This window comes from Phocoena phocoena, chromosome 10 (assembly GCF_963924675.1).
Source record: "Phocoena phocoena chromosome 10, mPhoPho1.1, whole genome shotgun sequence".
Classification (NCBI taxonomy): Eukaryota; Metazoa; Chordata; class Mammalia; order Artiodactyla; family Phocoenidae; genus Phocoena; species Phocoena phocoena.
The window spans coordinates 82157310-82182344 of record NC_089228.1 but is presented as its reverse complement, the minus strand read 5'-3'; the positions used below and the strand labels follow the sequence as shown (position 1 = coordinate 82182344).

At 50.3% G+C, this 25035-nt stretch overlaps 3 protein-coding genes across 4 annotated transcripts; all 3 read left to right on the top strand.

Annotated features, from left to right (window-relative positions):
- The first annotated feature begins 289 nt into the window (after positions 1–289).
- Positions 290–8550, top strand: NFKBIL1 (NFKB inhibitor like 1). 2 transcript variants are annotated; one of them, XM_065885291.1, is made up of 4 exons: positions 290–496; positions 898–1174; positions 7371–7592; positions 7773–8550. In XM_065885291.1, exons 1-4 carry the CDS (start codon positions 440–442, stop codon positions 8357–8359), a joined length of 1143 nt encoding a protein of 380 aa, XP_065741363.1. In that variant the 5' UTR covers positions 290–439; the 3' UTR covers positions 8360–8550. The 2 variants fall into 2 exon arrangements, with proteins under 2 accessions (XP_065741363.1, XP_065741364.1); XM_065885292.1 differs by having other exon boundaries at positions 440–496; positions 7371–7548; positions 7774–8359.
- Positions 8551–18140: 9590 nt separating this feature from the next.
- On the top strand, positions 18141–20456 carry LTA (lymphotoxin alpha). The gene is made up of 4 exons (XM_065885613.1): positions 18141–18509; positions 18911–19018; positions 19103–19208; positions 19422–20456. Exons 2-4 carry the CDS (start codon positions 18920–18922, stop codon positions 19832–19834), a joined length of 618 nt encoding a protein of 205 aa, XP_065741685.1. The 5' UTR covers positions 18141–18509; positions 18911–18919; the 3' UTR covers positions 19835–20456.
- Positions 20457–21707: 1251 nt separating this feature from the next.
- Positions 21708–24486, top strand: TNF (tumor necrosis factor). The gene is made up of 4 exons (XM_065886435.1): positions 21708–22090; positions 22660–22705; positions 22895–22942; positions 23273–24486. Exons 1-4 carry the CDS (start codon positions 21905–21907, stop codon positions 23692–23694), a joined length of 702 nt encoding a protein of 233 aa, XP_065742507.1. The 5' UTR covers positions 21708–21904; the 3' UTR covers positions 23695–24486.
- The last annotated feature ends 549 nt before the right edge of the window (positions 24487–25035 follow it).

Genomic DNA, 25035 nt, shown 5'->3' with positions numbered 1-25035 from the left:
GGCCTCTCACTGCTGCGGCCTCCCCCGTTGCGGAGCACAGGCTCCGGACGCGCAGGCTCAGCGGCCATGGCCCATGGGGGCAGCCGCTCCGCGGCATGCGGGATCCTCCCGGGCCGGGGCACGAACCCGCGTTCCCCGCATCGGCAGGCGGACTCTCAACCACTGCGCCACCAGGGAAGCCCCGGACACTTTATCTTAAGTTCCCTAGTTTCCCCCCGGAGGCTAAGGCCAAGGAAACACCTCCCGCCCCCTCGGGGAGGAACGGCATCCGGTAACGCGCCTCCCAGTTCATTTCCGTCCTTTACCTGCGTCTCGGCTTGCGCCATTTCCGTCAGTCTAGAGTGTCTCCGCCCTTCCCGCCTCCCTTCCTCGGAGCGTCTTAAACACAGGCTTCGGGCCTACTGCTCCGGGGGTACTTAGGGGGCGGGGGGCAGGTCTGATGAGTAACCCCTCCCCCCAAGTCCCAGAGGGAGAAGCCTCTACATCTGTCTGCCGGGTACATTATATTCAATTTCTAGATCATTATTTGAAATTGTGACTTTTTAAAATTCAGGTTTCTATTGATAAAAATTTCCCTCATCAGTTTCTATTTGTCTTTATTATATAACAAAGTCCTTTATTAAAAATTTACCTGGACTAATGAGCCTCTAAGTAATCATTTATCCTTTTCTCAAATTTCACATTAAAAAAAAAATGTGACCCCAGCTCCCCTCAAAATTGTTTTCAAACCTATCACCTGGAAAAGGGATGAGGGTTAGGACTGGCCTCATCTCTTGCTGAAAATGTAAGAAGAAATGGGGAACCAAAGGGAGAAACAGAGGGAATATCAGAGATGGAGGGGGAGGGACCATCCGAGGCTGGGGTCCTGACTGCTGCCTGTTTATCCTTCTTCCTCAGCCCAAGAGTTCCATGGCCTCCACTTCCCGACGCCAACGCCGAGAGCGTCGCTTCCGTCGTTATTTGTCTGCAGGACGTCTGGTCCGGGCCCAAGCCCTCCTCCAGCGACACCCAGGCCTTGATGTAGATGCTGGGCAGCCTCCACCACTGCACCGGGCCTGCGCCCGCCACGATGCCCCTGCCCTGTGCCTGCTTCTTCGGCTTGGGGCTGACCCTGCCCACCAGGACCGCCACGGGGACACAGCGCTGCATGCTGCTGCCCGCCAGGGCCCTGATGGTGAGTCTGCTTCGTGGGGAACAAGGTCATGAGCAACTGGTGGGGTGTGAGATGAAGGCCAATGGTTGAAAAATAAGCTAGTTATTTGGTCATGGGACTTAGGGAAATAGTTGACCAAGTTGGCTTGTGGCTGTCATTTGTGCCTTTACATTACTGAGCTACCACTGTCTGAAGAGCCCAGCATTCCCCAAACAGCAACTAGTATTTAAATGACACATCTCTCTAGATTAGTAGCTACTTTGTCTCTTGACTGGTTGTTTGCGTGTAGTGTGAAAAGCAGGATAGAGGGTACTCTGTGCAGTTACATTGCCTAGGTTCAAATCCCAGCTCCACACTTAATAGCTGTGTATTCTTGGCAAGTTTCTAAACTTGCCTGGTGCTTCATTTGCCCATCTGCAAAATTAAATAACAGCAACCATTGCTGTGTGCCAGACACTTCTCACAAAGCAACTCATTTAATCCTCACGACTACCCTATGAAGGTGTAAGTACTAACATCATCCCCCATTTCTCAGATGAGGAAACAGCACAGAGAAGTTTAAGTACTTTGCCAAAGTCACACAGCTATTAAGAGCAAGAGATGTATCCTAGGCAGCCTAACTAGACTGCCTATGCTCTAACCTGTGTGATATTTTATAGAATCATACAGTAATAATGCCTGTGTTCAAAGCACCCATGCTGTAACATATGTTTTGAGAATCAGCTGACACAGTACATAATTGGAGCACTTGGTACATGATAAACACTCTAGATACTGGCCATTGTTCCTGTGGTTATCAACAGACCCATACTCTTTCACCCACAGTTCTGAAACTCAGAAACACTCTGAGAACCAAACATTTTTCATCAGTCTGCCACCAAACTCATTTGGTAACAAAACCTAACATAAACTAAAGCTAGGCTATTTATGATGTTTTTATCCTACTGATGTCAGTATTCATATGTTTCACTGCAGAAACATTCACGTGTTTGGTTACTGGGGCTACCCAGTCTCTCCCGGGCTACATAATATACAGTGTACAGTTGTCCCTTGGTATCCGAGAGGGATTGGTTCAAGGATCCCCCTCCCAAGATACCAAAATCCACAGATGCTCAAGTCCCTTTTATAAGATGACGTGGTATTTGCGTATAGCCTACAAACCATCTTCCTGTATACTTTAAGTCATCTCTAGATTACTTAAAATACCTAATACAATGTAAATGCTATGTAAATAGTTGCAGGCAAGCAGCAAATTTAAGTTTTGCTTTTTGGAACTTTCTGGAACTTTTTTTTCCTGAATATTTTAGGTCTGTGGTTGGTTGATTCTGCGGATGAGGAACCTGAGGATATGGAGGGCCAACTATATGTATACTTTCAGATCAACTCTATCAAATCCCCAAAATATCTGCATTCTGGAAAGCCTTTGATATTGAGGGTTTCAGATGGGGACTTGTTGATACATTAGTGGCAGCAGAGGCAGCTCTGCAGAGGTACAGCCCTCCTAGGAAACTAACAGGTGAAACCCCTTTCCCCTTTTAGAGATTTTCCTTCTATAGTAAGAACATTAGATGAAAACCTTTAGGTTGGGATGAACAACCTGAACTCAGTTTGATTGCTCTTATCATCCCCCAGCTCCCCACGAATATACAGGAACCTCACCCACATCCCCGAAACCTCCCCCATATAGTCAAAAATCCCCTTTTCTTTAATTCCCCTAACATAAGTGAGATAGGCTGCCCTGTTCAGATTTTTTTTTTTTTTAAACTGAGAACAAAGAGAGGAGGTTTACAAAGCGCAGGCACCTAACTCGACAGTGGACATTGTACATGGCAACAGAGCAGAGTGCCCTGAGGCCAACTTCAGACCCCATCCAAGCTCCAGCTCTGCCACTTACAGGCTGTGTGACAGGGACATGCAACTTAGCCTCTATGAACCTAATTTGTTTCTCTAAAATGGAGGTTGTGGCGAGGAAGTGAAGCAAGCATTTGGCAGTTTTGGTCCTCACTGGATGATAAGTATTGTTATTTTTATTCTTGTATTATTCAATTAAGGCTTTTTAAGTAACAGAAATGTCTCTTACAGTATGGTAGGTGCTTCCTTCATTGTACTGAATTCTAAGAAGCATGTGAGAATGACATTATGGTTCCATTTACAGATGAGGAAAGCACGGCCTAGAAGGTTCAGGACCTTGCTGAAATCTCACCTACACTCAGGTCACTCCCAAGCCCTCTCAGGCCTCCCTTCCTCCTGGTCCCCTGCCAGCCCTACCACCAGGTGGCCTTCTAACTCCTTGGTAGAAAGGCCTGTCTCTAGAGACCACTCTGCCTTAAAATGCAGGTATTTCCCTTGAACAGATGAAATGACCCAGAGTCTCCTGAGGGAGGGTAGGTTCCCTTCAGTTTCCATGTTCAAGGGATGTGCCAGTTCACGCTGAATTGGCTGGGCTGGGTTGTCACACCTAGTGAGATGCCAGTGAATGGCCACTACCTTTGAGGCTTTTGGTAACACCTCATGGGGAAGTGGTCTTAGCTGTCAGAGACCCCTGTATAAACACACCTTAGTCCAACAATAGCCATTCTCTACATACAGCAAGAATGAGTGAACATTGAGGAACGGGGTCGTTTTCTCACAGTCTTTGCAAAAAGAATAAGTCCAAAGCCAGCTTGTGTGTTTGTTTTCTTTTTTTTTTTAATGTAACATTCACTGCACCTGTGCCAGCACAGTATTAGACATTTCCCATCCTTTACCCACTTTGATCTGCTCAGTAGAAGTAGGCTGTGGCCCTGCTTTGCAGATGACTGAGCTGTCCGGTTTATGTTCTCTTTGCTTTCCAACCTTACGTCCCACGGCGAGCCCACAAACCCGAGACTCCTGCTTCGTGACTGTCTTCAGTGACCCCAAGCATGTTTTCAACAAACATGCTTGTTCTTTTATCTGCCTCTTGCCTGTCGCCTTCCTGTCCGCCCTACTAAGTTTTCCACCTTGCTAGATTATTCGCCCTTCACAGCCCAGTGTAAGTCCCCACCTCCTCCTGGAAGCCCTCTCCAACCACCCCGCCCACTGTTACCTTTTCTTCCTGTGTCTCAGTCGTCACTTAATATAAACTTCTGCTCTGGCATTTTTAAAAAGTGTTTTGTGCCAATTAGTATGAACATCTCATTAATGTAGAAATCATGTCTCATTATGGGGAGGACAGTGCTTCCATCACTAAGAAGTGCATTTTTACTCCACAAAGCTTTTTCTTCCACATTTACTTTTCCCAATATAAAAGTACAACATGTTAATTAAAGAACATAAGGGAAAAGTTGATCTATACTGCTAAATTGGTGGTAAACTTGGTGTTTCAAATCACTGGAGGGGGTGGTGGTGAACTATTTAATAAACAATACTGGACCATTTGTCTTCTCTGGAGAAAAATAGTCTTACCTTACACCTGACTTAAAAGTAAATTACAAAAAAAAAAAAAAAGTAAATTACAGCAGATTAAACACCTATATGTGACAGGAAATGCATGGGAGGGTTTTCCCTGGGGGGAATAAAACTTGGAAAACAGTATCAAAGAAAACTTTAGCTTTATCTATGATTTTTTTTTTAAGGAGTTGTCAAATGAAAATATGTTAACATACCTTATGGTAGGAATAGGGTTACTTATCATACTATACTTTGTACTTTTTTCCTTTTTTTTATATTTCTAGAAATATAGTAGGAAAACACACAAGGGCATAATCTTGGAGTGGAGAAAAACCTTCCTAAGAATGAAATAAAGTCAAAAGCTGTAAAATGAAAATATTGATACAGATTTAACTACAGTACAATTTTGAAAAGACAGATGGGAGAAAATATCTACAATATATGTGACACAGACACAAAGGGTTGGTATCTATACTATATAAAGAGCTCTCATATCTACACATATAATTTCCAGGGGAAAGTAGACAAAGAATATGAATATGAAAATTTTCATTAATAAAGTCATTTTTTTAATCTATCAGATGGGCAAAATTTAAAGGGTTGGGGATATTCAGCTTTGGTAAAGGACAACACAGGTACTGATATATTCTTTTTTTTTTTAACTTTGATAATTACCTAGTTCATTTCAAGAGTAATTGAATAATATTCTGTATCGCATATAGAAAAAGATTCCTGAAAGTGATAAAGCTATAACCTCATCAGGCGCTCATATATTCTTGATGGCACAAACTTTTTGAAAGCAGTTTGGCAAAATTGCACATGTCGTTTGACTCAGAAATTCCAGTTCTGAGAATCTACCCCACAGAAGTACTGTAAGGAGTCCACAAAGACACATACATAAGACTGATCATTTTTGAAAACAAAGTCTTTCTGTTGGGGGTGTGAAGATTTGTTTCATGCACACAGTGGAACACTACACAGTCATAAAAAAGAATGAGGTAGACTGTGTATACTCCTGTGGAAAATATAAATGAGGTGTTAAAATGAAAAAAGCAAGTTGCCAAACAATATATAGTAGTATGGTCGCATAACTGAAAAGAAATTGTGCGTTATGTGTTTATATAAACCAAGAGAAGACTAGAAGGGACCACAGCAAACTGTTAACAGTGATTAACTTTATTCTTTAGTCTTTAAAAAGAAAAGAAAATTTCATATTAATTATGTCCCTTTCACATTAAAATATCAGCTAAGGTTGAAGGAAAGCCACCCGTAGTCTACCACCCAGAGACTAGAATGTTTACATATTTCCATCCAGTCTATCTTTTTCAAGCATGGGGTTTGGTCTCTTTTTCACAGAGCTGTGATTGGATCCTATGTACAGTTTTGCAGCCAGCTTTTTCCACACACAAACATAATTTTTAGTGGCTATTTAATATTCTGTACCAGGTTTTACTCATGATGTTTTATAGTTGGAGGCCTTACCCCTTAAAACCTGTGAATTTAAAAACCTTCCACCCACCCTCACACCTGCTGTGAGCCCTGGTGGGATATAAGCCGTTGAAAGACAAGACCAGGTACTTGCTGGGAGGGACAAGTTGGGAGGGCTTGTGACAGGTCACGTCAGTACTAAAGAGAAGCACCCCCACCCCTCCTTTTGATGTGGTTTGGGTTGGGTGACGCTCAGCTGTGCCAGAAGATGGGTGGGGGCAGTGGACCTTGGCCAGCCAAGTCTGGACCCTTCTATCTTCTGCTTTCCTGGCAGTGACAGGACAACCCTTCCTCTCACTCATCGTTTTGCCAGGTAGCCAGCATGTTCTAGCACCACTGAATAAAGATCTAAAGACTGCCGGCCCACTTCTTCCTGCCGTAGGGAGAGAAACTAGGTCCACAGGAAGGGAGGGTGCCTCACTCATCTTCCTCTGTCCTGAGAGTGCAGAGGTGGTTGGCGACCATGGCAGGTGGCAGGCTGGCCAGGCGTAGGGTGCTGGGTGGGCAGTGAGGAGAGCAGCATGGCACTCAGCTGATGCGTTGAGGTCAGGGCTCAGGAAGAGGGGGGGAGCTCAGGAATGTCAGTCCCTCTCCTATTTCCCCCCAGCCTCCTGTCAGCCAGGCCCTGAGTGGAACCCTCTATCTCAGCCCCATTCCCCTGCCCTAGGTCAGCAGTCATTTGGAAAGAGTTTGCTCTGCTGCTGGGAACATTTCTATGGCTCAAATTCATTACTGGGCTGGACCCTCTACCTCTCCGTCCCCCTCCCAGCATCCCCTGGCTAAGGCTGGCTGAGAGAAATGCCCCTGAAAATATTTATCTTATGCAGCTTATTGAAAAGTGATATAAAGAAAAGTATTAAGTATTTGTATATTTAGAATGGTACAGATCAGGGTGTTCAGGTATTTTCCCAGTCTGGAGAACATAGTTTTGGGTGAGAAACACAATGAGAGGCATAAAGTGACAATATTTTCAAGCCAAAAATGGAATATATAGTCAAAGGGTTTTGACATCACCCTAGGTGGCTGGAGGCAGACCAGAAAATGTCATTGACACAGTAGAGCTCCCAGGACACTAAATTAGTTTGTGAAGACGCAGGTTGGTATATTTTAAACTACCACACTTATCACGCATGTGGTTAAGTATCAGTAAATATTTGTCAGTGATGGTGATTTCCTAGCACCCAGGAGGCATCCATGTGGGCAACCCTTCCATTGCTCTAAGACCAAGAGAGTAAGTAACCTGTAGGATTCAAGATGGCGGCCCTACCAAGGAGTGAGAGTTCCAGCTAACTTTTGCTCACTGCTCTCCCACAAACAGCCTACACGGATTTCTTCCTGCCACTGCTGAGTCGCTGTCCCTCTGCCATGGGAATAAAGAATAAGGATGGGGAGACCCCAGGGCAAATTCTGGGCTGGGGACCCCCCTGGGATTCTGCCGAAGAGGAGGAAGAAGATGAGGCCTCTAAGGAACGGGAATGGAGACATAAGCTGCAGGGAGAGCTGGAGGACGAGTGGCAGGAGGTCATTGGGAGGTTTGAAGGTAAGGAATCCATTTCCGTCCACAGCCGCCCTTCTTCCTCACTGGCTGCTTTTCCTACACCCACTCCACGAATGCTCCCACTGGCTTCCTATGGTCCCTTCTTCTGTGCTGCCCCACCTCTCTTGCCTGTCACCTTCTCATGGCCTCCCTGCGACCACCACCTCCCACCCTCCCAAACAGATGATGCTTCCCATGAGACCCAGGAACCCGAGTCCTTCTCAGCCTGGTCAGATCGCATGGCCCGGGAACATGCCCAGAAGCGCCAGCAGCAGCGCGAGGCAGAGGGAGCCTGCCGACCCCCACGGGCTGAGGGCTCGGGTCAGAGCTGGCGGCAGCAGCAGGAGGAGCAGCGGCTCTTCCAAGAGCGAGCCCAGGCCAAGGAGGAAGAACTGCGTGAGAGCCGAGCCAGGAGGGCACCGGAGGCTCCCGGGGATCGAGTGCTGGAGCCAGCCAGGGCCGGGCCCAGGGCAGAGCACCCCAGAGGAGCGGGGAGGGGCAGACTCTGGCGCTTCGGTGATGTGCCCTGGCCCTGCCCTGGCGGAGGAGACCCAGAAGCCATGGCTGCAGCCCTGGTGGCCAGGGGCCCTCCCTTGGAGGAGCAGGGGGCCCTGAGGAGGTACTTGAGGGTCCAGCAGGTCCGCTGGCACCCCGACCGCTTCCTGCAACGATTCCGAAGCCAGATTGAGACCTGGGAGCTGGGCCGAGTGATGGGAGCTGTGACAGCCCTTTCTCAGGCCCTGAATCGCCATGCGGAGGCCCTCAAGTGACCCCAGGGAAAGAGCAAGAAACTGCAGGAAGTGCAGGGAAGTAAGAAGGGTAAGGTCAGGAGACCGGTGCTGAATGGCAGAGGATGTGGGGCGGGAGCAGAACTTGTAATGAGCAGGGGTGGGAGGATGCGGGCCACCACCACTGCTCCTTGACTCTGCCATTTCCTAATAAGACCTGGTTCCACATCTCACTCCCGGTGTCTCCTCTGCCTTTGTCCATCACTGTGGTTTTCATCACCCATGACATCTCCTTTCCCACTCCACCTGCCCAAACCCACAGCTCCTGCACACCCGCACCATGCACGCACACCCTAACTCGTGCCCTCAGCTGGAGACTAGGAGCCCCCTGCTTGCCTGCCCACCTGCCCACCAGGGCGGCCCTAAGAAGGCCCAGCTTGCCCTCCAGTCTCTCCACTCCCTACACTGGGCTCCTCTCCACTCTTCAGTCAGCAGTTGGAGAAATAGATGTGAACAGAGGCGAAAAGGGGAACAAAACCAGTTTCCCTCCCCTCCCCAGCCAGAACCACATCCTCCTCCCCACTTTACACCCCCTTCCCCCAACACAGGGCTTTCCCTCTGCTGAGTCACTGAGTGATGTGAACTGGGGGCAGCTGGAGCTGGGGGACCATGAGGAGGCTGTGGGAGGATGGGGGATAGAAGCAGAAAGGATGGAGGAAGAGCCCTGTGGGGCAGTGGAATTTCGGTTGCTAAAATTAGGAGCAGGGGAAGGAGGCGGAAAGGGCCAAATTATGTAACCTGGGTTGTCTGTTCTTGGGTAACCAGGGATCCACACCCGAGGCCATCCCTCGCCTCTAGCTTCTCAGTCCCGTCTCTCGTCCTCTAGGGCCCCGATTCTCGGCTCCCTCCATCGAGCTTCTGCCCCCATCCCAAACCTGGGCTTCATCTCTGGGCAGCCCAGTCTTGGCCTTCCAGATAAACATCCCCTTTTCCTGAGGTTGAGGAAAGGGCCTGGAGGGTAGAGGGAGAGGGTCCAGGATTCCCAGGGCGTGGGGTGGGGGAGGGCACCCTCCCTTCCACTGTTCATACTCAGTCCCCACTTCAGCTCCCGGGAACTGGGGTAGGGAGTTTGCAGACAGCACCAGACCCCACCGTCACCAGCAGGACACAGCAGGAACTCAGCAAAGAGAAAGGGCAGGACTAAGGAGAGTCCAGGCATGCGCTGGCACGTGCACAGTCTGCATGTTGTCTGCATCAGAGAATCATGAAGCAGAACTTATTTTTCAGGTTTGGAATGGAATGCCGGTCTACACAGGAGAATCCCAGGAGTGGAAGTGGAGGGCAAGAGGTGACAGGGAGGGGAAGCTTCTGGAAGCATGGAAACATGGGGCGGGTGTGAGACCCTTGAAGAAGACAGAGAGCCAAGAGGCCCCAGGTCTCCGAGGGACCAGGCGGATGTTCAGGGGGCAGGAGGAGGAAGGGCTGGTGAGAAAGATCCTGTGAGAGGAAGCTGCTGTGATTCAGAGAAGAGACTGCGAGCTGTGAGCAACCCAGGCGTCCGGTTCCTCTCACAGGCCAGAGATTTCGGAAGTGGCATGCAAAGAGCTCAGGTTGGGAGTGGAGGCGGGGTTGGGGTTAGGACCCCTAAGCTGGGGGTTGAGAGGTAAGCAACAGAAAACTTTGGTGTCCAAATTTGTTCCTTCATCCAGCAGACTTTTGTCTGGTTTTTGAGCACATCATTTGCCCTTCTGCAAGAGTCACATAAAACTAAAGCAAAACAAGCCCTGATACCTGGCCCCCCAGACCTCCCTCTTCTCAACGTCTCTCCCTGGTGTCTGGCCCCCAGCCCTGTTGGGGGTTCCCCTGAGATGAGGGCTGTTCACTTTCTCTGACCACACGGTTTCCGCTTCTGTGTCTCTAATTTCCTAGGCTGATAAAAATACTGAACCCTAGAGGCCCTGGCTTCCTCTGACCCCCTGGGGCCAGGCGGCAGGCATCCTGTCCTCCATGGTGGGGGTGGGGAGGAGGAACCAGGGATCCCCAAGGGGTGACTCAGTGCCTACCATGAAACACTGGGGAGGTAGGAGTGTGCATATCTCGCTCTCTAGACCTGGAAAGAGGAATCACTTCTCAGAGGAGGATACGTTGGGGTTCAGTTAGAGAAATGGGATTGGGAATGAGACCGGTGAGATTGAAGGGGGTCAGTTGGGGGATCGGGTTGGGGCAGGTTTGGATTAAGTTAGGAGAAGGGTCTGGGAGGGACTCTATTCAGTGCAGTTCAGCTGAGCATCAAATAGCCCAAAGATAAATGCAAACTCTGTTTCAAGTTTGCCATCCGATAGGGGAGGCAGGCCCATACCTAATCAACTGATTCAAGGCATGCTGAGTAAAAACGAGTGAGGTACAGTGGATGTGCAAAAATGGGAAGGGGAGGTGGATTCCAGCCGAAAGCACCCCGGGGTCTCTGAGGGAGGAGAAGGCATTTGATGAATGGGTAGGATTTCTGTGGGAGGGGGAGTGGAAGGGCCCCAGAGAGGAGTGAAACAGCTTGAGCAGAGGCCAGGAGTCAGAAAACGGGAAAGACAAGTGTCCTGAGGTAGATGAAGCACAGGTGTGAGGGAGCATGTGCTGAAGAAAGGACACAGAATGTCCAGGTAAGGGATTTGGACCTTATCTGTGGGCAGTGGCACTGTGACAGCTGTGAAGAAGAGGGAGTACAGGGGAGTGCTGCAGGTGTACAGACAAGGAATAAAAATAACTGCCATTTGAGGGGCTGCATACTATGTGTTAACCATGTCAAGCCCTTTTCCTAATGTCAGAATCCTGCCAGCAACGGTCCAAAGGGGAGGTGGTGGATCTCCATTATACAGATGAGGAAACTGAGGCTCACAAGTGTACCATAGCTTGCTTAAGGTCACACAGCTCAAAAGTAGTGGAATTAGCATCAAACGCATTTTACTCCAAAACTTGTGTACTTTCTACTTAGGTCCCAATAACTCCAAGTGGCGTTAAAGGAAGGAACAAATTTTATAAACTGACAGGGATAAGTCGTTAGGTCATGCCAACTGATTGGATGGTGGGAGTGAGGGAAGAGGAGTCTTAGATGACTCCCAGTTTTGAGCCAAGGGCATAGGAAAGACGATGATACCCTAAACCAAGGAGGTGTGTGGCTAAGGGGAAAATGAGTTAATTTCAGACATACAATCAAATTTTTATTAAGCACCTGAAAGAAGCAGGGTGCTCTGCTAGGCAATGGATATAAATGATATAAAGTCACTGCCCTCATCGGGCTTGCAGTCTAACGAAACAACATACAGACAAGGACCAACTACACGTGATGACAGGAGGTGCACCTGCTTAGAGTAATAAAGTACTCAAGAAAGTCCTGCGGAGTTTGAGGTGTTAGCATGACACTCAGGTGGAGATTTCCAGTGAGCAGGTCTGGAGCCCGACAGAAAAGTTGGGGCTGCTGGAGGCATAGGTTTGGGCATCATTCCTTTTCCAGTAGAGGTGGAGCCTCTGAGTGGACAGGATCCCCAAAAGAGGGTGACCAGAAGAGGCTTGAGGATGATCAAAGGAAGAGGAACCAATAAAGGAGAGAGGTTGGGGGAGCAGTCAGAGAAGTAGGGCAAGGGAGAGGTATGCCAAGCAGAGACTGGGCGGCCACATCTGATGCTTCAAAGAAGTCTAGTAGGTGAGAGTTCAAAAGATCCTTTGGGTTCAGGAGCTAGATGATTACAGATTTTGAGAAAACAGTTTCCACTTACCAGAGGCACAGAAATCGCTTTACGTAGGTTAAGGAATGAGTGGGAGGTGAGGAAAAGGAGGTGGTGAGTACAAAGGCATAGAATGGTGAATACTGAAGGTAACAGTATCATCTCTAGCTCAACCCACGAATTTTACAGTGAGGAAAATTTTACCAGTTCCCGAAAAAGTGGTTAGTTAGGGGGCTAGTCTCTTTTGAGACATCACACAGAAAAGGAGGGTGAGAGGTGGATGGACATTTAAGGGAGAAAGTCCAGGGAAGGCTTTTTATTTTCAAGAAATAAAGTTGAGTATGTAAAATGAAGGCGCATGAAAAGAGAAAGATACTGAAGACGAAAGGCGGGAAAGAGTATGGTAAAAATGGGCAAGTGGGAAAGAGTACAAAGAATCAGCCTTGGACAGGAGAAAGAGTCCTCTGAATCAAGAAGAAAGGAAAAAGGAAAGTGAAGGGAAAAGAAAGCAGTAAAGAGATCCACCTTGGATGGCCTTAAGTTCAATAAAAAGATGATAGCGTCACCAACTGAGAGTAAAGAGGTGAGGAGGCGTGGAGATTTAGAACATCACCTGCAGGAGAAGAACAAGGGAATCAACAAAGATTAGGGATCACTGCGGGCTTTCTGAGGTTAGATGGTCAGGATTAGTCATAGGCCTCTTATGAGGACATGACTCTCCTGCAATGCTTGGCAGCCTAGGAGAAAGACCCAAGAATGAGACCATTGAGTTTACCCAAATCAAGGTTTTCAAGATTTTCTTGATAGAATATCAGGAAGAGAATGAGAGATGAAGAAAAACTTATCTAGATATACAAGTTGTTAAGCACACGGTAGAGATGTTGGTGGAGAAGATTGTGCTGTGAAGACCAGAAGAACGTGGAAAATGCAAAAGGCATGGACTTCGAGAGAGGAGGAGGTCATCAATGATGCAGAGGGGAGAGAGGAGAACAGTGGCCTCTCTTCTGCCCACCCCCCTGCTCCTAGTGATGGGTGTGGAAGAAAGAGCAGCCTTCACCAAAGACAGAAGGAACATTATTAGGGAAAAGCCAGGTTTCAAAGTACCAGAGGAAGTTGCTTTCAAAAGTGAAATAGAGGATTTGAGGAGTTCCATAGAATACTGTGAAATGGATTGGTAGAAACATCCTTTGTTGGGTAGGGAATCGGATCCAGGGAGGTTAAATCCCAGTGAGAGTTCAGAAGGAAACTAAGTCTGGAGGATTTTGCTTCCGAAGCGAGAGGCTGCTGCTTCTGGAACTTAGGATGGGAGCTACACTGCATTTATCCTGAGGGAAAACAAACACTTTGAAGGCACCTTAGGGGGATGCGTAAGGTAAGGTATCTCTTCTAATTCCATGGCTCCCATTGTTGACTCTCTAGTTCTCACATTGCCTCTGAAATCTAGACTCATATATACGACTGCCAAGTGACATTTCTGGGCAAGGCTTGAATATTATCCAAGACTTGGATGTCTGTCCAATAGGTTTAAACTTAAATCCAAAATTGAACTTCTGGTTCTCCCATCCCATCAGAATCCTGCTTCTCTCCCAGTCTCCCCGTCTTCTACCCCACCACCATCCATCCAATCCATCATCTGGTCCTGTCAATTCTCCCCATGAAATATATCCCAAATTTGTCTACTTCTCTCCATCTTCGTGGTGGCCACCATCTTCTTCCCAGGATTACTGCAGTTGCCTCCTAACTGGTGTCTCTGCTTGCAGTGTTACCCACTACAGTCTAGTCTAAACACAGGAGCCACAATGATCTTTTAAAAATGTAAATCCGGGCCTCCCCGGTGGCGCAGTGGTTGAGAGTCCGCCTGCCGATGCAGGGGACACGGGTTCGTGCCCCGGTCCGGGAAGATCCTACATGCTGCGCAGTGGCTGCGCCTGTGAGCCATGGCCACTGAGCCTGCGCGTCTGGAGCCTGTTGTTCCGCAATGGGAGAGGCCACAACAGTGAGAGGCCCACGTACACAAAAAAAAAAAAATGTAAATCCAATCACCTCTACCTCAGACCTCCCTCCCTCCTCCCCCCATACCCACACAACATGTGCACACCCTGACACCCTCCAGAGCTTCCCATGGTTGAGTAAAATTCAGGTGCTTTACTCGTCCTTGCAGGTCCCTGCATGATCGGGCCCCTGCCCCTGCTCCCTGACCTCATCTCCCACCTCTCTCCCACCCTCTCTGCTCCAGCCACACTGGCCTCCTTTCTGTTCCTCAACACCCCCAGCTCAATTCCACCTTCCGGCCCTCGCAGTAGCTGTTCCCTTTACGTGGAATGATTCTCCCCCAGACCTTCACTTGGCCACTCTTGTCATTTGGGTCTCAGCTTAAAATGCCATTTACTCAGAAAGGACTTTCCTGACCACTGTGTCTAAAGTAGTTCCCTGCCACTCTTATCACATGGCCCTCTCTTATTTCCTCATAGCCCTACTAACTGCCTTCTTCTTCAGTGTGTTTCTTTTCTGCCTTCCCTCACTAGAGTGGAAGCTCCACAAGTGCAGGTACCTTGTCTGTCTATCCCTACTGCCTGGAACAGTGCCCAGCACATAGCAAGCTCCCAATAAAGACTTGTTAAATGGAGGCATGGATGAATAATGGGGAAAAGCAGGATAAAGCTCAACTTTAGGTTTGTGGTTCAAGTTGAACTTACATTTAGAGTCAGGTTGAACTATAGGGTTAAGAATGGGGATGAGTTAGTTCCAAGATTAGCTCTAGAAACAGGGCTGGGTTAGTTTAGAGGATAAGTTTATTTGGGGGTTCATTTATTGAGATGTTTAGATTTGAGGTTAGGGTTGAGTTTGAGTTGTGATTTGGGTTGAGGTTAAATATGGGTTAGGATCAAAGTTGATATGTAATCCCACTTCAGGTTTTGAGGCTAGGTTCAAGTTTGAGACTATTGTCATTTCAGCCTTATTTGGAGGGCTCAGAGATTTCACTAGTTTCTCCACAGAGACCACTGTAGAAACTGTATATCCCTTGGTTTGGAGCACAAGACTCCAGTCATCACCCCTCCCACTCAGGGAAAGCCCCAGACCAACTGCTGGCCTCCTCAAGAAAGAAACTGAATTTCACACAACCTCCAAAACTGAGATTGAAACCAAGATTGGCCCATCTCAAGGAGCATCCTTCAGCACATTGCAAATGCCTGTGCCACGGAGCTTTGACCCAACTCTCACCCTTCATTCCTCTCTGTCTCTCATGTCTCCCCATCACTTGTCCTCATCTTCCCCTTTTTTTTCATCAAAGCCCCAGTCTCTCTCTCTGACCGAAGTTTCTCCGTTTCTCTCTATTTCTCACCGTTAATTGCAGCACCATTTTACATTTTAATATAGCCGAGTTCTCCTAGTCCATGGGCTCCTACCATTGGAGAGGCAGAAAGAGACAGCAGGAAGAAAAAGGGACTCCAGAGAATGAGGGACACAGAGGAAAGGAAAGGAGCAGGGACCAAGAGGGAGGCCAACAGTGACACAAGACACAGTGAGGTTAAAAGAAACAAGATGAAGCCAAGATAGAGACCAAGGTATTTAAAAGAGGCATCTGTGGCTACCCTTCTTCCGCCATCACGTCTGGTCAGCCACCAAGACCTGTAGATTTTGCCTAGAAACTCTCTCCTCCTCTTCGTTCTCCTGCTACTGCCTCGATTTAAATGCAGGCTCCTGTCGCCTCCTTGCTGAGTTGTTGCAAACCCCCCCAACTGTTCTCCACACTGCTGACTTCCCCTGCAGACCCCAACTCCCAACCCCCCCAACTGTTCTCCACACTGCTGACTTCCCCTGCAGACCCCAACTCCCAACCCCCCCCAACTGTTCTCCACACTGCTGACTTCCCCTGCAGACCCCAACTCCCAACCCCCCCCAACTGTTCTCCACACTGCTGACTTCCCCTGCAGACCCCAACTCCCAACCCCCCCCAACTGTTCTCCACACTGCTGACTTCCCCTGCAGACCCCAACTCCCAACCCCCCCCAACTGTTCTCCACACTGCTGACTTCCCCTGCAGACCCCAACTCCCAACCCCCCCCAACTATTCTCCACACTGCTGACTTCCCCTGCAGACCCCAACTCCCATTTCTCAATTCATTCTTCATGTAGCATCCAGACTCATGTTTTAAATATACCAATCTGGGTGGGTCCCTCTCTCGCTCAAAACTTTTGGTAGCTCCCCATCACAATTACAATGAAATCCAAACCTCTTTTCTTGGTTTTAAACCCCTCAGGATGTGGTCTCAGCTTACCTCCCAAGCCTCATCTCTGTTCCTTTTATGTGTGCTCACTTGCACAGGTTAGTGCACTTCATACTCTCTTTTACCTCCAGTCTTTGCACCTTCTATTCCCTCTATCAGGAATGCCCTTCACCATCTTTGCCTTGATACTAATGCCTGAATCACCTCTCCCCCAGGCCAAGTCTGATGGCTTTACTGTGGGCTGCCATAAGTCCACTGTCACAGAACCCACACTAGTCTTTGAGCTCCCAGAGGTCAGGACGCTCAGTAAATGTTTGTGAAATAGAGAGGAAGCTAAAGAGATGGAATGAAGGAATTCCCTGGTGGTCCAGCGGTTAGGACACCGCACTTTCAATGCCGTGGCCCGGGTTCAATCCCTGGTCAGGAAACTAAGATCCTGCAAGCCACGAGGCACAGCCAAAAGAACCCAAAGAGATGGAATGAAAAGAAGTAATAGGTTAGACTAGGAAGGCATGAAAGGCAAAGTTGCAGGGCCTCAAGTAGCGGGGAGGAAAACAGAACTAGCTGATGCACACCCTGAATATCACTTATGTGCCACAGGACACCGAGACACCTCAGGAACTTTCTGCCCGGTGTGACAGAGGGAGGGCTTTAGTTTCCATCACCACCATCCTCAGCCCCAGCCCCTCCAAAAACCTCCAAATGAAAGCATAACGAGCTAGTAAGAGGAATAATAATATGTGAGGGGCCAGTTGTTATTTTCTCAATCTCATGAAATGTGACTAAAATCATCTTTAGAAACCTTGCTTTTTTTTTTAACCTGCAACCTGCAAGCTAAGTGAAAACTCCCTCATGTTCAAGAACATTCATATCAAGATTTTTCATACTAGCCAAAAACTAGAAACGAACCAAATGCCCATTAACAGAAAAATAGATAAGTGAATTAGAGTATGTTCACACAACATCACATCACAATGAAATAAAAATCACTGATACACACAACAATATACACGAATCTCACAAACATAACGTCAAGAGAAAGAAGCCAAACACAGATGAGTAGAGTCTGTGTGATTTCATGTATATGAGGCTCAAAAGCTGGAAGAACTAATCTATAGTTGTAGAGGTCAGAAAGTGGTTGGTTATCTTTGGAAGGTATGAACTGGGAGGGGGCACAAGAGAACCCTCTGGGGACCTAAAACTATGTTGAACTGGATGGTGGCTACATGGCTATAAACAGATGGAAAAGTTCATCAGGCTATCCACTTAGGAGAAGTGCACCTCACTGTACCTGAGTTCTGCATCAATAGAAGGGGGAAATCCTTAATGATTTTACAACAGTGTATTGGCTTTACAAGTGCAGCTGCAAGACAAGTCCCTTTGCTGTCCCCACTCTGCCCTAGGTCACCACCCTTAAGCTCCACCTGTGTGGAATTCTGAAGCATCCCCTGTAGAGAACGTTAGCAATTGCCACATTCCTTGATCCTGGAATGTGTTTGTTTGGGGTTATATAAATCTGATCTGTGGAGCCCACCTGAGGCTGGGATGAGGTGGAGGGCATCCTTCAGCAGTGAGACAAGACCTCATCATACGTGAGTTCACGGCTCATCGTGAGCTGAATCTTCCAAACCAGAACACTTTTGAGAGTAAAAGGGGGTCCATGAATATTTCTACCAGGACAACAGGCATAACCCAGGATGTACCAGGCAGGAGGGTATATAATGGAACTTTTGATATGAAACCTTCCAGGCAAACTGGAAAATATACACACTGGGACAAGTGTGACTTGAGTCTCTGGGACAAGGACAGGGGTACAAGAGGAGGAAATGTGCACGGAGAGAAGCCTGTAACCAGCCAAGGGTGCAGAGGTGTTATACATAATTGCTCTTCAGGGAACCGGGCCTCCAGCCCACGCCCCAGCTGCTCCCCTTCTCCTCCTCCTCTGAATTTACTGTCCCTTCTCTGGAACTCCTAAGCCTGACCCCCGCTCCCTGGCCCTCCCAGCCCACGGTTCCCCTGACCCCACTCCCTTTCCCAGAACTCAGTCGTCTGAGCCCCCAGCCTGCGGTTCTCTCCTAGGCCTCAGCCTTTCCTGCCTTCGACTGAAACAGCAGCATCTTCTAAGCCCTGGGGGCTTCCCCGGGCCCCAGCCCCGGCCTAGAACCCGCCCGCCGCCTGCCACGCTGCCACTGCCGCTTCCTCTATAAAGGGACCCAGGCGTCCCGGCCAAGGGGCCCCGCACAGCAGGTGAGACTCTCCCACCCCATCTCCTTGGGCTTCCCCGGCGGTGGACTCCTTCCCCCGGGGCGTTCAGTCCCTCCGACTGGGCTTCAGCCTCTCCTGCACCTCCTGCTTGGGCCTGGGCCTGGGCCTTGGTGGGTTTGGTTTTGGTTTGTTCCCCTCTCTCTGACTCTTTATCTGTCAATCTCTTTCTCTCTGTCTGTGTCACACAGTCTGATCCCTCTCTGTTCCCTTCTCATCTCTGTTCGTCTCTCTCTCTCTCTCCCCCTGCTCACCTGGGGTTTCCCTGACTGCATCTTGTCCCCTTCTCTGTCTGTCGCCCCGTCTCTCAGGGTGGCTGTCTCCACGGGCAGGAGGCCCGTCTTCCGCATCGTGCCCCGCCCCGCTCACTGTCTCTCTCCCTGCAGGTTCTCCCCATGACACCACCTGGACGTCTCTACCTCCTGAGGGTGTGCAGCACCCCCCTACTCCTCCTCCTTCTGGGACTGCTGCTGGCCCTGCCGCCCGAGGCCCAGGTGAGGCAGCAGGGCAACGGGGACTTGTGGGCAGCCCAGCCTGACCTGGGGCCTGAGGACCTCTCTGACTCTGTCCTCCCCTAGGGGCTCTCTGGTGTTGGCCTCCCACCCTCAACTGCACAGCCTGCCCATCAGCACCCCCCGAGTCACTTCACCCGAGGCACCTTCAAACCTGCTGCTCACCTTGTTGGTAAACATTCACCTGCCCTCCTAGACATGTAGCCCCCAGCCCTCCTCCCATCCCCCTTCAGGGACCCAAGCATCCCCTCCAGCTCACCCCCACTCCCACTCCCTTCTGTCCTCCCAACCATCCCCCAGGAACTCAGTCCAGCACCTGCTTCCTCAGGGATTGAGACCTCTGACCCCCAGGTCCTTGACCGCCATCCCTTCTGGCTTTCCCTAGGAGATCCCAGCACCCAGGACTCACTGCGCTGGAGAGCAAACACGGATCGCGCCTTCCTCCGCCACGGCTTCTCTCTGAGCAACAATTCCCTCCTGGTCCCCACCAGTGGCCTCTACTTTGTCTACTCCCAGGTGGTCTTCTCTGGGGAAGGCTGCTTCCCCAAGGCCACCCCCACCCCTCTCTACCTGGCCCACGAGGTCCAGCTCTTCTCCTCCCAGTACCCATTCCACGTGCCTCTCCTCAGCGCTCAGAAGTCCGTGTGCCCAGGGCCACAGGGACCTTGGGTGCGCTCGGTGTACCAGGGGGCTGTGTTCCTGCTCACCCGGGGAGACCAGCTATCCACTCACACAGATGGCATCTCCCACCTGCTCCTCAGCCCCAGTAGCGTCTTCTTCGGAGCCTTCGCTCTATAGAAAAATCCAGAAAGAAAAAATTTGGTTTCAAGGCCTTCTCCCCATTTTGCCTCCATTCTGACCACTTCAGGGGTCACCACACCTCTCTTTTGACCATTCCATCAGTCTCAAGTCTTCCCCCGTTCTCGGCACCCGGAGCTTCCAAAGAAGGAACTCTAGGCACCCCAGGGGACCACACCTTCCTGAACCACCCCGGATGCTCGGCTGAGGACTTCAAGCCTGCCTGGAAATGCCCACCCAGAGCCCTTCGTCTGCCCTGCCCGTCTAGGGGGCCTTGCCCTGGACATGGAAGGGGAGCTGACACATGAGGGAGCTTGAGTGGATGACTGGGGGCAGGGAGGGGGGTTATTTATGAAGGGAAAAAATTTTTAAATTATTTATTTATGGAGGATGGAGAGAAGGGGGACGGCAGAAGAAAGAGATAATACACCCAAGAGACGAAGAGTGAGAGGGCGTGGGCACAAGGATGACCTAGCAAGAGAGAAAAAGAGTGGGTCTGAGGGACCAAGGGGCTCTGGAAGGAAGTGAAAGGCTCCTAAGAGCCAGCCATTGCCTGACTGGACACCCCACGAGGAGACGTCTGACCCTTGATGGAGCCCAATAAACCTCTTTTCTCTGAAATGCTGTCTGCCTGTATCTGTCTGTCTGGGAGGGGAGAATTCCCCAGATGTCTCTAAGGAATGGAGGGAGGACAGGAATCAGAGGGACAGAAGCTGTGGGCGTACAGAGAGGCCTAAGGGGCTCTGGTGAAATGTGGTGGCCTCGCAGGGGTGGGAGGAGATCAGAGGATAAGCTGAGAAGACAAAGGAAAGATGCAGGTCCAAAGTCTGGAGGAGTGGAGGTCAGGGAACCCCTGAGGAATGGGGGTGACAGGAGGCTTCTGAGGAGCAGTGACCACACTGAAGGGTGTTTGTTTGGGACTGTGGAGGAGCAGCGTGAGGCCCCCGGAAGACGTGGCCATGCCAGGGCCCTGAGGAATGGGAGAGCCTCCAAGGCTGGGGGACTGGAGAACCCAGGGGACGTTTCAGGAGACGCGGTCACATGCAGGGGCTCTGAGGGCCAGGGCTGTCTCCAGGAAACTGGAGGGAGCAGGGAGTTCTTTGCAGATACATGGCCACACACAGGGACTCTGAAGGGTGGGGTCTTCGTGCAAAAATTGGGGCATCACATGCCCTTGGAAGTCAAGACTGAAACCAGCACCAGAGTTTTGCTGAGTCCCGGGTCAGAGTGAAAGGAGAAGGCCTGCCTGTGGTGGGGTTTGTGAATTCCCAGCGTCGCTTTCACTCCTCTGGGGCTGTCCCAGGCTTGTCCCTGCCATCCTCCCCAAGTCCTTGCAGAGCCTCAAGCTTCCCTTCCTCCAGCTCCTCTTGCCCCCGGGGACCGAAACACACATCTCGGGACCCAGCACAGCTTCCCCCAAGTTTTCTCTCCATTAAGGACTCAGCTTTCTGAAGCCCCTCCCATTTCTAGTTCTACCACTACCTGAGTCCGGTCTGGAAATCAGAAGGAAATAGGCCACAGAACTCATCCCCCAAAGAAATGGAAACAACGGGAACTGGGGGGCACGGGGAAATAGGGTCCAGCCTCCAGGGTCCTACATCTACAGCAGTAACTGGCCCAGGGAGCCCCCCTCAGAATCCGGGTGGGTAGGGTAGGAAGTATCCTTGATGCCTGGGTGTCCCCAACTTTCCAAACCCCCGCCCCCGTGATGGAGAAGAAACCGAGACAGAAGGTGTAGGACCCGCTACCGCTTCCTCCAGATGAGCTCATGGGTTTCTCCACCAAGGAAGTTTTCCGCTGGTTGAATGAGAGCCTTTCCCCGCCCTCCTCTCACCCCAGAGCGTATAAATGCAGCTGTTTGCACACCCAGCCAGCAGAAGCTCCCAGAGCGAGGACACCAGGGGACCAGCCAGGAGAGAGACAAGCAACTCCAGAGCCCCCTGGAAATAACCTCCCAGACCACACACCCCCACCCTGACAGGCAGCCAGACGACTTGCTCCCTCTAACACACCCAGCCACAGGGCTCTACCGTCTCCCAGCTGGACTTGAGCCCTTCAGAAGAAGACGCCATGAGCACTGAAAGCATGATCCGGGATGTGGAGCTGGCAGAGGAGGCGCTCTCCAAGACGGCAGGGGGCTCCCAGGGTTCCGGAAGGTGCTTGTGTCTCAGCCTCTTCTCCTTCCTCCTGGTCGCAGGAGGCACCACGCTCTTCTGCCTGCTGCACTTCGGGGTAATCGGCCCCCAGAGGGAAGAGGTGAGTCCCTGGCCAGCCTCGGCTCGTTCTTTCACCCAGAGAGAAATGGGAGAGAAAAGGGGCGAGATATGGGGTGGGGGAAAGAGGTGTGCTGATGGGGAGGCTTGGGGAGGAAAACAGTGGAGAAAGCTGGGGAGGCAGGAGGAGACGTGGAGAGAGATGCGGGAAGAGAAGGAAGGATGGAGAAATAGGGTGCCTGGCACATGGGCGACGCTCTCTAAATATTTGTCGAATGAATGAATGAGTAAGCAGGGATTCAGATATAAAGAGAAATGTGTAGACAGATAAGGGGTATGGGTAGAAAGATGGGGAAGAAAACAAGTCATCTGGATAAAGATGGTGAGACAGAAGGAGATATACCAGCTATGAAAGAGAGATAGGAAAGATGAAGCTAAGGGTGTCTGGCACACGGCAGGAACTCAATGAATGAGCTGTTAAATGGATTATGGATGAATGGGGAGAGAAAACGAGACGCATCAGTGCAGAGAGTACAAGCTAGAGAAGCCGCCGGCTGTTTCTCCTTCAGGGGTGACTTGCTTTGATACTAATCCTCCTTCTTCTCCCAACAGTTCCCAACTGGCTACTCCATCATCAGCCCTCTGGCTCAGACACTCAGTAAGTGTCTCCAAAACCTCTCTCCTAATTCTGGGCTTGGGTGGGCGTAGGGGTTGGTCCTGGGATGGAAGCAGTAGGGGAAATTTAGAGTTTGGGTTTGAGGGGAGGAGGAAAGGAGGTCAAAGTAGTGGGATATTTTCTGGGAAGTTTAAGGGTCTCTCACCTTCTTCTTTTCTCTTTCCTCTTCAGGATCATCTTCTAAAACCTCAAGTAACAAGCCCGTAGCCCATGTTGTAGGTAAGAGTTCTGAGGATGTGTCTGGGGGATGAAGAAGCAGATGGGATGGGGAGGGGTAGGATTTGGCAGCTGAAGCCAGGCTGAGGGTAGACAGACCTTGGAGACAGGGTGAGAAGGACTCACTGAGCTCAAGGGGAGGGTGGAGGATACTTAGAACTTGAAGGGGATACTCAGAGCCTCATGGCCAGATGGGATGTGGGAAGACAGACAGAGGGGACAGGAACCGGATGTGGCGGGTGGGGTGGGCAGAACTTGAGGGCCAGGATGTGGAGAGTGGAACTGACAGGGTCACAATGACTCACCCCTCCCTCTTTTTCTCCCTCCCTCCAGCCAACCTCAGTGCTCAGGGGCAGCTCCGGTGGCTGAACACATATGCCAACACCCTCCTGGCCAACAGCGTGAAGCTGGAAGACAACCAGCTGGTGGTGCCGACGGACGGGCTGTACCTCATCTACTCCCAGGTCCTCTTCAGGGGCCAAGGCTGCCCTCCCACCCACTTGTTCCTCACCCACACCATCAGCCGCATCGCTGTCTCCTACCAGACCAAGGTCAACCTCCTCTCTGCCATCAAGAGCCCTTGCCAGAGGGAGACGCCAGAGGGGGCTGAGGCCAAGCCCTGGTATGAGCCCATCTACCAGGGAGGGGTCTTCCAGCTGGAGAAGGGTGATCGACTCAGTGCTGAGATCAACCTGCCCGACTATCTGGACTTTGCTGAGTCTGGGCAGGTCTACTTTGGGATCATTGCCCTGTGAGGGAGCAGGACATCCATCCTATCCCACCTCAATTACTTTATTATTTACTCCTTCAGACCCGCTCATCCCCTTCTGGTTTAGAAAGAGAATTAGGGACTCAGGGCTGGGCTCCAAGCTTAAAACTTTAAACAACAGCAACACTTAGAAATCAGGGATGCAGTGCCTGGACAATGGGGCACTGACCACCACCAAGAATTGGAACTGGGTCTTCTGGAACTCACTGGGGTCCTTGCGTTTGGATTCCTGGATGCAACCTGGGACACCCAGAATGTGGGGGCCAGGGGACCTTGGGTTCTGACTGGAACACTTCAGAACATTCCTTGAGAAGATCTCACCCAGAACTTGACATGAGTGGACTTCAGGCCTCCCTTTCTTCCAATGTTTCCAGACTTCCCTGAGATGGGGAGCCCAGCCACACCCCAACAGGGCCAGCTCCCTCTATTTATGTTTGCACTTGTGATTATTTATTATTTATTTATTATTTATTTATTTACTAATGAATGTATTTATTCAGGAGGTCAAGGTGTCCTGGGAGATCCAATGTAGGGGCTGCCTTGGCTCAGATGTGTTTTCTGTGAAAACGGAGCTGAACTGTAGGTCGTTCCCACCCTGCCTCCTGGTCTCTGTGCCTCCTTTTGCTTATGTTTTTAAAGAATATATATCTGATCAGGTTGCCTAAATAATGCTGATTTGGTGACTGACTTGTCGCTACATCACTGAACCTCTGCTCCCCAGGGGAGTCGTGTCTGTAACCGCCCTACTGGTCAGTGGCGAGAAATAAAGTGTGCTTAGAAAAGAAATATGGCCTCTTTCTGGGACTTAATTCTTCATTGGCCTCTCCTTTGGGGTGAGCCGTGGCTCCTGAAGTTCTTTCTCCACAGGGCTTATGATCCCTGCACCTCACCCCTTGGACTGCTGGGGCTCAGGAGACCCTACATAAAACAAAGCCCCACTGAATATGCCCCTCCCCCAAGAAAGGAACCTGAACTTAATTAGCTCGCCCTCAGGGGACTGGAATTTCCAACTCTGGGAATTCCTATCCAAGTGAGGGAAATCCCGCAACTCAGATGAGATTTCCGGCTGTTGCAGCCTGAGCGAAAGACCCGGGGAGCGGCCAAATTCTCAGGTACCTGAATCACAGCCAAGGGACTTCCAGGCAGTCAGGCACCTGGGCTCCAAACCGCCTGATCCCGCCCCACGCTCCTCCCCCTGCCAGCCCAGTCCTAACTGTGCAACCTGAACCAGTCGCTGAACCTTGTCTATCAAAAAGAAGTAGGAACGCCCACCGCACACGGGGCCCCCCGAGAACAGAAGACCTAAACTCTTCACAACAGAGCAGCT